Source organism: Aquarana catesbeiana, linkage group LG02 (genome assembly GCF_042186555.1).
Source record: "Aquarana catesbeiana isolate 2022-GZ linkage group LG02, ASM4218655v1, whole genome shotgun sequence".
NCBI lineage: Eukaryota > Metazoa > Chordata > Amphibia > Anura > Ranidae > Aquarana > Aquarana catesbeiana.
The window spans coordinates 162,604,788-162,617,921 of record NC_133325.1 but is presented as its reverse complement, the minus strand read 5'-3'; the positions used below and the strand labels follow the sequence as shown (position 1 = coordinate 162,617,921).

General features: G+C 43.9%; 1 protein-coding gene and 1 pseudogene across 3 annotated transcripts in view; both read left to right on the top strand.

Moving 5' to 3' along the window:
• Positions 1-13,134, top strand: part of LETMD1 (LETM1 domain containing 1) — a 64,239-nt gene that overhangs the window by 42,874 nt on the left and 8,231 nt on the right. For all 3 annotated transcript variants that reach the window (XM_073613715.1, XM_073613714.1, XM_073613716.1), the window contains exons 6-8: positions 737-838; positions 1,324-1,476; positions 9,485-9,581. In XM_073613715.1, the coding sequence (XP_073469816.1) occupies positions 737-838; positions 1,324-1,476; positions 9,485-9,581 (352 nt within the window). The remainder of the gene's footprint in view (positions 1-736; positions 839-1,323; positions 1,477-9,484; positions 9,582-13,134) is intronic.
• On the top strand, positions 6,598-6,715 carry LOC141130802 (5S ribosomal RNA; annotated as a pseudogene).

Below are 13,134 nucleotides of genomic sequence, written 5' to 3'. Positions count from 1 at the left end.
GGGCACTGACTGGCACCTCTGTGGCACATTACAAAACAGGGATGCTCATCAGTGCCGCCATATCAGTGCCCGTCAGTGCCGCCATATCAGTGCCCGTCAGTGCCGCCATATCAGTGCCCGTCATTGAAGAAAACGTACTTATTTACAAAAAAATGTAACAAACAAATAAAAACTTGGGTTTTTTTTCAAAATTTTTCTGTCTTTTTTTATTTGTTGCGCAAAAAATAAAAATTGCAGAGGTGATCAAATACCACCAAAAGAAAGCTCTATTTGTGGGAACAAAATGATAAAAAATTTTGTTTGGGTACAGTGTAGCATGACCGCGCAATTGTCATTCAAATTGCGACAGTGGTGAAAGCTGAAAATTGGCCTGGGCAGGAAGGTGTCTAAGTGCCTGGTATTGAAATGGTTAAGCATGTGTGATTCTCAGTTCCTTCCTGTGGGAGCCTTAAATCTAGTGTTTATTTAACAGGTACACAGATGCAAAAATACTCCGGAGCCAGATTGCTGAAATCTGATTACCTGCCAGTATGTTTTTGTGTGTAGGAGAGAGCCCACAGGGAGAACCTATGGATTCCATGCAAATATCACTAACATCCTGGGTGAGAATTGAACCAAAGACCCTCAGCTCTGCAAGACACCAGCACTAAACACTTTACTCAGTCATTTTACTTAGTTTATTATATAGCAGTGTACATTCTAGTTCCCAGTTGTGTAACAAAGCTTTCTGTTCCAGGTGCAGAATGGAGCTCATCCCCAGCTGACGGACATTGAATCAATCAAAGCAGCTTTCTCAGGCCCCCCCCTCTGTATGACAGAATTGGATATTCCTCAAATGGTATTTGTTAAAATATTGCTGGTTTACAAGACCTTAATAGAAGGTACTGCAGGAATATTCTTGTATACATTCTCATGTGATGGTACACATTTGCCATTATAAAGGTGCTGAATGCTGCAGACCTTTCAGAGGAGAATGGTTATATGCCCCTACCTGTAGACCCAATGTTATTATTATTATTCACGATTTATATAGTGCCAACAGTTTACGCAGCGCTTTACAATGTAGAGGGGGGGACACAATTACAGTACCATAACAATGTAATGTTTGTTCCCCTTTGAATTTGGTTATGCTTTCATGATGGTGGGTTGGGTCTCGCTAGCAGTGCTTGTCTTATGGATCTTACTTCATAAAGAAGCCAGTATAACACCTGTGCTCCGGGGAAGCCCACAAAGCCTGCCTTGTTTGTGAGGCCAGGGCAGGTTTAGAAAGTAGTGTCCTATGACATGATGTGGATAACTGATACAGCCTTTTGTTTTCTGCAGAAAGCTTTAAGCCGCATTATGTTCCTGACACCACACCTCCCAGGCTTCTTCCTGAAGCGCTGGCTCAAATCGCACGTTTTAGAGATTTGGCACCTAGACGCCGCGTTGCTGCAACTCGGGATCGATGAACTTACTGACGAGGAAGTAAAAAGGGTTAGATAATCCATTTTTTTTATTCCATACAAGCTGTTCAAAATTCAATTTAGCTCAAAGTTTGAAGTCAAAAGTCAGTTGTTGCATTGCATTTTTTTTTTTTTTTTTTTTATTTGCTGACGTGGTATGAGTGAACTCTATCCTTCCTGTTTAATGGTGTTTGAAGTGAACCTTCGCTTTTATTCGCCCAGAGCTCCAAACAGGGGTGATCTATTGTGCAAATGCCAATGTGTGTTCCAGAAGTTTGCCCTCCCATGCCTTTCTATTTGGTAAGTGAGATTGCCCATCATAGTGATGGACCAGTAGTGAGGGGACAGAGGAGGCAAAGGAAGACTTCAGGAACCTGAAGTAGGTTTGTGGGCAGCCCCAATGATGAATGTACCGCTTACAGGCTAAGGAGGAGGATTAGAGCAGGTGGGGAATTTCCAGTGGCGGATCAGCACACTGAAAATGGCACTTACCTAAAAAAGCTACAGCCAGCAAGGTGTAAGGGAGGCAGGGTAAAGTCCACACACTGACATGATACTCTGAGTTGGAGGTGGGTGCAGCCTTTCTTATCAGCCCTGTTTGCCAGGCGGGGATGGAAGCTGGAGGACGGAAACTTGCATGGTTGAAACTGACATCTGCTATTTGGGGATGGCAGGAGAGAGCTCTTTACTGGAGGGATATGGGGGAAAGTTCATGCATCGGGAGGGATTTGGGGAAGAAATCTTCACTGGGAGGATTACTGTTACTTGTGGCACAGTAATAAAAGCATATTGTATGGGTACTAGGACTGCCACATATACTGTATGCATTCATAGCAAGTAGACTCATTTAATTTGACTGTGCCCTCACATTGTTAAGCCTAGTACACATGATGAGATTATCGAAGGCGTGATCGTCTGTGGGGTTTTCTTTTTGCATGCCAGTTTCCATATCGAAATTAGAGGTTACTAAACTACAAACCTTTTTATACGACAGAATGAAAATTCATAAGTGGTGTCATGTTATACTGTAATTTCAGGCTGTTTAAACAAAAATCGTACGATCTGGGATCGTACGAGAAAAATTTTCATGTTTGTCCCTTCGGACAAATATCATACGATCGCTTCAAAAGAGGTATTTTTTGTACGATTTTCTGATCAGGCTTTTAATGCAACTTGACCACACCCACGCTTCACTACTCTCCTGCAAAAAAATAAAACCTTGTGTAAATGTGTAGATGCCTGCTTTAATGTATCCCTATGGTTTGGAGCTTAAAAATGAATACTTTAAAGAGCAACTCCACTCAAAACAAAGTTCTATATTTGGAGAACATTTTAGACACTGACAGGCCATTCCCCTTATTTATTTATTTTTTTGCTGAGCTGCCATTGTTGACTACCTAAGGCTGGATTCACACCTATGCAGTTTTAGTGCTTTTTGCATTTTGCAGATTTGCACTACAGTCCATTTAACATTGTTTCCTATGGAACACTTTCTGTAGTACAAATCTGCAAAATGCAAAAAGCACTAAAAATGCATAGGTGTGAATCAAGCCTAACAGTTGTTTTCGTAGAGATTCCAGCAGCAGTCATGTGCGCTATTGAAGCTCTTTACCTGCTAGTGGATAGGGAAGCTGTGTAATCTTGTCACATGTACTGTGAAAAGTGCTCATTCATGACAATGTTGCATTAATGCAAATTGCATGAATAAAACCAATAATAAATACACACAGTGGGTATAGAAAATAATCGCCCCCCTTTTAAAATCGCATTTCTTTTCATACATCAGGGGACACAGAGCCATAGTAGTTACTATGTGGGTTATAGGCCACCTTCAGGTGATTGACACTGGCACGCCCTAAATTAAAAAGTGCACTCCCTATATAACCCCTCCCACTGGTGGTAGTACCTCAGTTTTTTCGCCAGTGTCTAAGGTGTTGGTCACGAGTAAAGATGTGCTGTGCTGAGCTTTTTTTTTTTTTTTTTTTTTTTTTTAAGAAAGCTGGATCCTGGGATCCAGTACTTTTTGGTAGTGAGGCTATAAAGTTTTACTGGCAGGGTGCTGTTGCAGGTCTAGGATTGTGGGTTACCTCTAGGTTCCCCTGCTCCTGAAGGTTTAACGGAGCCCACCGTGAAGGGTGAAGATTGGGTCTTGTTGGTTTACCACAGAAAACCCTGCGGCGGGAAGGTAAGTGGAGTTTTCTAAGAAATTTTAATTTTTTTCTTATGAAATGTCTCCTTTAAATTAGTAAATGCTGTCATGCCTATGTGTCACCACTTGGGGCTGTATTGAGTACTCACGTCTCGTGCTTCTCAGAGCCACATTGTGTTTGGAAGCAGATGCTTCTCCTTCGGCCCAGCGACAGAACTCTGGTAAGTTTTAGGGGGTTCTTTCTCCCCACAGACGCCCCCCTATGCCAAAATTTCTTCCCCTCTTCTTTGGGGAAGGAAGTGCCAGGGATCCCACAGGATCGAGAGCCCCCGCCGCTCGCGCGGGAAAGACTCTTTTTGAAAGGGAGGGCCGTAGGTGATGCGGGGGGGGGGGGGCACGGTTTAGTGCGGCATTGGCGTCCAGCGCGGGAGGGTTTGTTTTTTAAAAATACCTCCGTGTGTATTCTGTGTAACTATGGAGGGACACAAGAGCAAAAGTGGCATTTAAGGTTGGTGACACAGGTTTTTTAAAAAAAACCTCTGACACATTTACTACATCATTAAAGCTGAGCCTTAATAGCAGTATTGAAGCTGATCTATTGCTCAAGCAATGCATGCGATGTCTTCTGATGGTACTTCTGCTTTGTGCATCGGGCTAAGGTCAGAAGGGGGGTTAAAACACCCCCAGAAATGGAGCTAAAGGAGTCCCCCTGTAGCTCTGGTAAGCTTACTCATCTCTACAGATGGCATCCTTCCCTGAGAAGGAATCACTGGTTAGAGTAAGCATCAGGGGCATGAAATGTTTACAGTTGTTCAACGCTGCAGCCCCTGTGTACTTTACCAAAAGTTCTTTTTTCCCTCAGCTATGATGGGTTTAAAAAAAAAAAAAAAAGTTTAGTGACTTTAATCGCACAGGTTCTCTATCATTGCCCAGGACCCTCAAACAGAGGAACTAGGGGTGGGAGAAGACTAATTCCCTCAGGGGACCGTGAATGACTCCTCTTCTGAGGTGTCAAATGCGGGAGAACCAGCTGGTTTCAATGTCCCCACATTTATGCTCCTTAACTGAGTGTTTGAGTTCGTTAAAGCCTCCTCAGACTGTGCATGCTTTTTCCTGTCCATTTATTGTCGGGAAAGCCTTTTTTGTATCTGTGAAGATCTCCCAGATAAATGTTATTTTCCTCCTAAGAAAGTTTTTATACTTTATCCTATGGTGGAAGAAATTTACTAAGTACGGTATACTAGCAATGAACGCAGTATATCCTCTGTGAATAAGAGCTGTTATTGGCAGACAATACTCAAATGCTTAGGCATCCAATGGATAAGGTTGGAATTCCTGTTAAAAAACAAACAAAAAAAAACACTTTTTTTCTCTGGCAGATTGAGCAACCTGCTAACAGCAATTGCTTAATCGTTGTGAGGCCAGTTTAACAGGTGTTCTAGGTGTCCTGCTTAGCAGGCCCCGAATTCTGGCAGCTTTATGCTTGCAATAATTGACTGTGAGTTCCTTTTTATAGAACTTGCACAAGGTCCTCATGCAGGTGCTGGCTTATAAACTAGCCAAACGCACAACTGCTGGGATGCCTACAGCTGTTTGTACCTATATAGGCAGATGCTAAACACAAGCAGCTAAAACGCATGAGTGCAGGAATGCACATCAGCGGAGGATAAGCTTCCTTTCACCATGCAGATACTCCTGGCTAGTCTTCCTTTGCGGCGGAACAGCTAGTTGAGGATGTTTGGATAATTCATCCAAAGAAATTCTAGTGGGAAAAGTTCCTCCCTTTTTTTTTTTTGTATTTAAGTAGAAGTAAATATATTTTATATATTTTTATTTTTAAAAGCTCTGTCTGTCTGTGCCAGGGGCATCAGCCTCCAGGCACTCACGATGGCTTCCGCCATCAGGTTTAATAGGTAATCCTCAGATTTAACCCTAGGGGTTACTGTAGCCTCCTTATCAGGAGGCGCCCCGCTAGCTCAATATAGGGAATTCTTCTGCAGTTCTCATAGATCTGACAGGAAGACGAATGGGGGACTTCAAAAGGCTCCAATCTGGAGTTCCAAGAGTCCCCGTCTCCTTGTTTTTTCTCAGATCAAACGTTCCTAAGGATCCAAAGAAAAAGAAGTCTTTCTCTCCTCATGGAATTTATCCGATCAGTAGTCTCCTTCCTACAAGGGGAGAACTTCGGGTGTCTATCGATGTCCTGGATGCTTATCTCCATGTGCCGATCTTCCCCGCTCATCAGAAATTTCTATGTTTCAAGGTAGAAAGTCTTTTTTTTCCAGTTTGTAGCTCTACCTTTTCAGGCTAGCTACTGCACCTCGAGTGTGTATAAAGATCCTGGCCCCTCCTTTAGCCAGGTTAAGGGCTCTAAGTATAACAATACTAGCCTACTTAGACGATCTACTCTTGATAGGTCAATCGGTAGCCCGTTTAAACCAAGGTCCGATTACCACAGTCAGCTACCCGAAATACTTGGGTTGGCTCCTCAACCTAGTAAGATCCTCCTTAAAACCATCAAGGAGATTGCAGTACTTAAGGCTGATCATAGATACAGTCCACTAAAGGGTATTTTTACCCCAGGAAACAAAGAAGTACCCTTCTATTTATCTTTGCATGTGTTTATTAGGAAAGATGGCTTCTTCAAGGCCGTTCCTTATGCGCAGTTCCATTCAAGACTGCTGCAAAAGAGTATCCTGTCAACTTGGAACAAGATCCAAACTCTGCACTTCCCGTTACGTTTATCCGTCAAAGTGTGTCAGGGTCTCATTTGATGATCGATATCCAAAAATCTTCCAAAAGGAAGATCCTTTCTAGCAGTTACCTGGAAAGTGGTAACAGATGCCAGCCATTTTCGGCTGGGGAGCAGTCCTGCAAGAAACATCTGTCCAAGGGAAATGGTCCAGATCAGAAATGACCTTTCCCATCAATATTCTAGAGATTCAGGCAGTACGCCTGGCCCTGGAGGCCTGGACGCTCAGACTATTGTCCTGTCAGGATCCAGCCTACGGCCACATCAACCTGAAAGTGCCCAATCTCGTCTGATCTCGAAGGCTAACCAGGTCGGGCCTGGTTAGTACCTGGATGGGAGACCGCCTGGGAATACCAGGTGCCGTAGGCTCAATCCAACAATGCCACAGCGGTGGCTTATCTCAATCACCAAGGGGGCACGAGAAGCCATGGGCCCAGAAAGAGGTGAATTTTTTTTCTGTCTTGGGCAGAAAGCAACATTCCTTGCCTATCAGCAATTTCTTTCCAGGAATGAAGAATTGGCAGGCGGACTACTTGAGTACTATTTTTTTTTTTTTTTCCGTGAGAATGGTTCCTTCTCCCTGGCATCATTCTGTCAATATGCCAAGGGAAGTTCCGGACGTGGGTGTATTGGCATCCGGGTTCAACAACAAGATCTACAACTTTGTGTCAAGGACAAAGGATCCGATGGCATGCGAAACGGATGCCTTGTTTCCATGGGATCAGTTTTTCACTGATCTATGCTTTCCCTCCTGTTCTGCTTCTGCGCCTTTTTTCACAGGAGCAAGCAAGGAGGGAAGGAGGTGATTCTTGTGGCCCAACATGGCCCAGGAGTTCTTGGTTTGCCACAATCATAAAGATGGTGGTGGGCGACCCTTGGTCCCTACCACTGTGGTCAGACCTTCTTTTGCAAGGTCCTGGTATTCTATTCATCCTTCCATACAAACGCTAAATTTAACGGTTTGGCTATTTAGAGACCCACATTCTAAAATAAGACCGTGGGCTGTCAGTTTCAGTAGATTCTACTTTGGTTATGCTAGTAAGCCGGCCTCCAGTGTCATATACTAATGAGTCTGGAAGGCATATGTCTCCTGGGATGAATCCAGGGGTTGGCACCCCAGGAAATATGTCATAGGTAGGATCCTTGAATTCCTATGGACGGGATTAGAAATTAAGCTGGCCCTGAGTACTTTCAAAGGCCAGATATCGGCCTTATCGGTGTTTTTTCAATGACCACTTACTTCTCACTCTCTGATTCGTAGCTTATTCAGGGGAAACGTGGATTAAATCCTCCAGTTAGGTCACCCCTGAATCTTTGGGATTTAAGATTAGTCCTGTCGGTTTTACAAAAACAATCTTTTTGAGCCAATTTGGGATTTTTCCCTTGGTCCTCTTGACGAGGAACATAATTTTCCTGGTTTCCATGTCTTCTGCAAAAAGAGTATTAGGGTTGGCTGCTTTTTTTTTTTAAAGAGTCATATTGGATTATTCTTAAGGATAAGGTTGGATTGCGGCCTCATCCTAATTTCCTACCGAAGGTAGTGTCAGGTTTTTTTTCATATTAAACCAAGGTATTATTCTGCCTTCATTTTTTTTTTTCAGAACTTCATTCTCTGAAAGAGAAAGGGCACTACATTCTCTTGATGTGGTGAGAGCAGTCAAGGTGTATTTAAAGGTGACCGCTCTGCATAAAAACAGATGGTTTTTTGTTTGTGTTGCCTGACTGTCCTAAAAGAGGACAGGCAGCATCTGAATCTACGATTTCTAGATGGATTCATCAAGTGATTGTTCAAGCTTTTTGGCTTAAAAGAAGAGCATTCCTCCTTTTTCATTTTAAAGGCACTCCACCAGTGCTTCTTGGACAGTGCATCACCAAGCCTCCATGGCTCAGATCTGCAAGGCTGCAACTTGGTCTTCAATCCATACATTTACTAGATTCTATCAAGTAGATGTAAAAGATCGTGAGGATATCGCCTTTGGGCGCAGTGTACTGCAGGCTGCAGTATAAGTCCTCTAGTCTCTTGGTGCCCTACTATTGTTGTGTCTCCCTCCCTTCAGTTGGCATTGCTATGGAACATCCCACATAGTAACTACTATGGCTCTGTGTCCCGTGATGTATGAAAAGAAAATAGGATTTTTATAACAGCTTACCTGTAAAATCCTTTTCTTTGAAGTACATCAGGGGACACAGAGGTCCCTCCCTTCTATGGTATATGCGTGTATTGCTTTGCTACAAAACTGAGGTACTTCCACCAGTGGGAGGGGTTATATAGGGAGTGCACTTTTTAATTTAGGGCGTGCCAGTGTCCATCACCTGAAGGTGGCCTACAACCCTTATAGTAACTACTATGGCTCTGTGTCCCCTGATGTACTTCAAAGAAAAGGATTTTACAGGTAAGCTGTTATAAAAATCCTATTTTTGTTGCTTTGCAGCCTGAAATGAAGACGGACACAGTTTTTGTTTTATCCAGCTGTTTTATCCAGCTGTATTTACTCAGTGCAAATTATAACATCCAAGTGAAAGATAGAACACCAACATGCCAGAAATTTTTTTAAAAAAAGCTAAAAACAGAATCACTGAGTTGGAGAAAAAAATCGCCCCCTGGTGTCAGTATTTTGTTGAACCACCTTTTGGTGCTCTATCTTTCACTTGGCTGTTATAAGTTGCACAGAGTAAATACAGCTGGATAAAACAAACTGTCTTCATTTTAGGCTGCAATGCAACAAAATGTGATCATTTTAGAAGGGGTCGATTATTTTCTATACCCACTGTAGGTATTCAGATTCACAGGCCAATTAATAACGTGATGTGGTAGTATAGAATGGTGGGTGGGGTACATTTGTTAAATGCTCAACACCAGATATATGCATATGCTTGTTTCAGGTCAGTGACTTGCTTGGTAATGCAGCGAGGATAAAGTTAACTTGTCCATGAGCATGTACTTTGAAAAAAGTGAGCATTGCCTGCTCCCAGACAGGTTCCTTTAAAAAAAAAAAAAAGTGGTGCAGTGGTATTCTGGGAATAAGTGTTACAGGTTATTCTGCTGCATGTGATAATTTAGTGGTATTCTGGGAATAATTGTTACTGGTTATTCTGCTGCATGTGATAATTGTATGTCTTTGCCTACTGCAATTGCAGGCGTGTTACCTCAGAGGGCTAAATTCTACCAATCTTGGTACAGAAGCTTGCAGAAGGTGGTTAAGCTGCTGGATCCAACTGTCTGGAAAATTGGAAGGTAAAGACCCTGTTGTATATAGTGCCTTGAAAAAGTATTCATACCCCTTGCAATTTTCCACATTTTGTCATGTGACAACCAAAAAGGTAAGTAAGAAGGCTGGTCGGAGGCTAGCCTGTATTTGTAGGAGGAGTCCAGGGGTATATATCCCTCCTCCTCTGTCTGATCCTCCATCGGCTCGTCTCCAGGGTTACAGCTGATGTCGTTTCCGGGTTCACAGGGCGTCCACGTCACTTCCAGTTTGCAGAGCGGCAGCGCGGTTGGCTACAGGAGACTCGTGGCGGTCACCTCTCCCTTTGTTCACAGTTCTGGTTGGTGCGGGGGGCCTGTGTCTGATTCCTTCCATAGCTCGGTTGTCATTACCAGAGGGGGGGGGGTGTGACAGGGGGGTCTGCCCACTACCATCCATTCCTGGGGCATTGGAGTAAGGGGAGGGGGACCGAGTAGCCAGCTCTGTTGCTGGAGATCCGGGAGAAGTCAAACGCATGCTGTCAAATAAATATATATTGTCCTTCTGTAATTGGAGAAATGATAGATGCAAAGCAGATAAAATTGTTTCAGGTGTAAGAACAACCACAATTATGGTTTTGTTTTAGACTGATATGGGCTTTATAACCTTTAGGCACTAAGTGGGGAGATCACCACTAAGATTGCAGTTCCACCACAACCGTAATTTCTCTGCCCTCTGGTTTGGCTTTAAAACAAATACTGCAGTAATGCAATAATGCCATTTTCTCCCTTTATTAATGCTGGAAGTGTGTGTGTGTGTGTGTGTGTGTGTGTGTGTGTGGTCAGATTTTAGAGGGGAGCTTGTATGCATAGTTCTCTAGCGCCCCTGTTGTGGGTGAATTTATGCTTTCATCTTCTGCAGTCCAGGTCTGGGCTTTCCTTGCAGCGTGGGTCACGGGAAGAGGGGGAGCTGTGGCCACAGATTACTGCACTGCATACTGTGTGCAATATACGTGTATGTACTGATGTCCCCCCCCCCCCCCCATCTATACTGAGCTACACGCCATGTATACTGTATACGCGTATATTTACATCTGTCCCTTGTCATCTCTGCAAGCTGTGAGGTCTGATTGCCAGATGTTTTCTGGCTGGAAGGATAACAAAGGGGGGGGGGGGGGGGGCTGGCTGGTGACTCGGCTCCACTGTCAGTCATTCTTGCGATAAATGCAATTTGTCATAGCATTTCTGTTGTAGCGGGTTCTGTCATAGCAGTTCGGTGACATGCAGTTACGGCATATACACCGGTAGCCGTTTCATTTGTTTTTCATGTCTCATCGTACCTTTTGTTTAGGTTTCTTTGTATACCTGGGTTGAATTGGCTAGTGCTCACATCTCAGGAATCTGTAGACATGACAGATCCTATGGGCTGAGGTTTCGTCTTTAAATGATTGTTAATCACAATCTTCTCGCCCGTATACCATACGTCATATGATGCCCGTTCATTTCATTACACCTGTACGACTACCCACCACGATCTGTGGGTACACTAGCCCTGAGTGTTCAGTTTTAATTACCTGTCTTTGCGCTGCAGGTTACTTGGGCTCACTTACACTAGGGTGAGGGTCATGAGGGTCATCAGGTTCATTAATGCGCTGTGGTCTTGTCATTACTGCTCACGTCCTCGTACTTAGGGGTGGTGTTCTCATGTCTGGTTGTCTGTTGTCACTTTCTAGTTTGTGTTTCCTTAGGTTGGGCATGCCGCACATTTCAGAAGTGACTAATTCACGTTTATCCCTTCAACTCCACGTGGGATTCAGAGCATGGTCGCACCCTGTCATTAAGGAGTTGGTCTATACTTAAGCTCACAGTGGAGCTTCCTCACAGGGGTTTTTCCTTTCCTGGCCTCAGCCGGGAAGGCAGGGAGCTTCGGATTTTTTCCAATTCTGTCCCAGCTACTCCCATCCACCAGCATGGAACATGTTCTGGGCATTATTCTTTAACTCAGATTCATGTTGGCTAAATATGCTCTCCACGGCCTGTTACGGTTGCAAGACAGGATGGAGGTGATCGAAGCTCGCTCGGTTAGAAGCGGGGTGTCGGCGCATCCCCAGCTCCTGCTCTTCCTACATTCCTGCAGGCAAGGTCGGCATCCCCTAAGTCTACCGGTCTTGTCAAGCCTTCTGGTTCAATATGTCTGAGCCAAGTAATGTTTCTTTGAAAGGGGCTGTGTAGGAATCTCCCATCCCCTGTCTTCAGTCAGCCCCTGCTGGAGGAATTTTTCAGTAAGCCTTCACACGGGCCTCATCACTATCTCGTCGGAGTCTCTTTCATATGTAGTATCTTGGCTTCAGCAGACAGTCATGCTTTCATTATCGATAAGTTACTGGGAACAGTAATTTCTAAGGGGTGCTTGGTCTGGTTTTTTTTCACCATCGTTCTGAAGGTGGAGGGTCGGCCCACCGGGGTGTCCAGTGGCAAGTTTCCGATATAGTTTTTTTTTTTCATTTTGGCTGTCTTCTTTCCCACGGAAGTTTTTTCATTGAAGTGCTTGTCCGTGGACCTGACATTTCAGCACTTTCTGCAGTTAGGGGTGGGTATTGCCTATCCAGCTGATATTACCAATGCTTTGAAGCAACTTCCATCAGGCCCGCCCACTGGTATGGCATGGTAAATGGAGCAAATGTCATTTCACCACTAGGTTAACCTTCGGGTCAAAAGCAGTCCTTGCTTATTTGACACCTTTGCCGAGCACTCCATTGGATTTTGGGTAACTACATGGGGGTCAGGGGATTATTCATTTTTTGATTTCCTGTTGCGTGAAGACCCTGGTTACCGCAAGGGATCTGCAGTCTCTCTCTCAGGGTGGGTGCTGAGCCAACGTCCCCTGACTGCCCACAAAGTGGTAGATCCGGGCCAAAAATCATAATTATTTTTGGTTTCACTCTCTGCTCTAATTCCTTGTTTGCAAGGTTGCCTGGCGAACTTGTTGGATAAGTCAGACCATTCATCTTTGGTCCGATCCCCAGCCTGTTCAAAGGGGGGTGTCATTTTTGGGTATGATGAATCGGGCCATGAGAATTTTTCCTCAGGATAAAGTCTCCTTCCCCTGTTTTAGGACTCCGACTCGGTTGTCAGGTTACAAGCAGAAGCATGACCCGACTCTAATCATGCGGGCCCAGTTTTCTGTGTGTCTGGAATGGTATATCCATGTTTATTCCACAACCATGAGCAGGGCTCTCGGAGTGTTTCAGTCGCCTCTGATTTTGGCCCCCCTGGAAGTTTTTCGTCTGCCCTAGTTTGCGCAACGTTGAAAATCTTCCCTTTCATTCAATCCTATATGAATTCCTCCTTCCGTTACACCCCTGAAGGACTATACCGTATCCTGAAACGCGTTGGGTGTAAGGAGGTCTTTTCAAAAAATTCTTCATCTATAATGATAATAATGAATTGTATTGTAACAAACTAGAGTATCAATGTTTCATTTTATTTTTAATCATGTTTAAATAAAATTGTTGTTTTTATATAATTTTTGCACATATATATTCTTTTATGGTTGCCTGTAAAGTCCACTTAGGGAAACCCCTTCTTTTAGTTTGAGCATTTA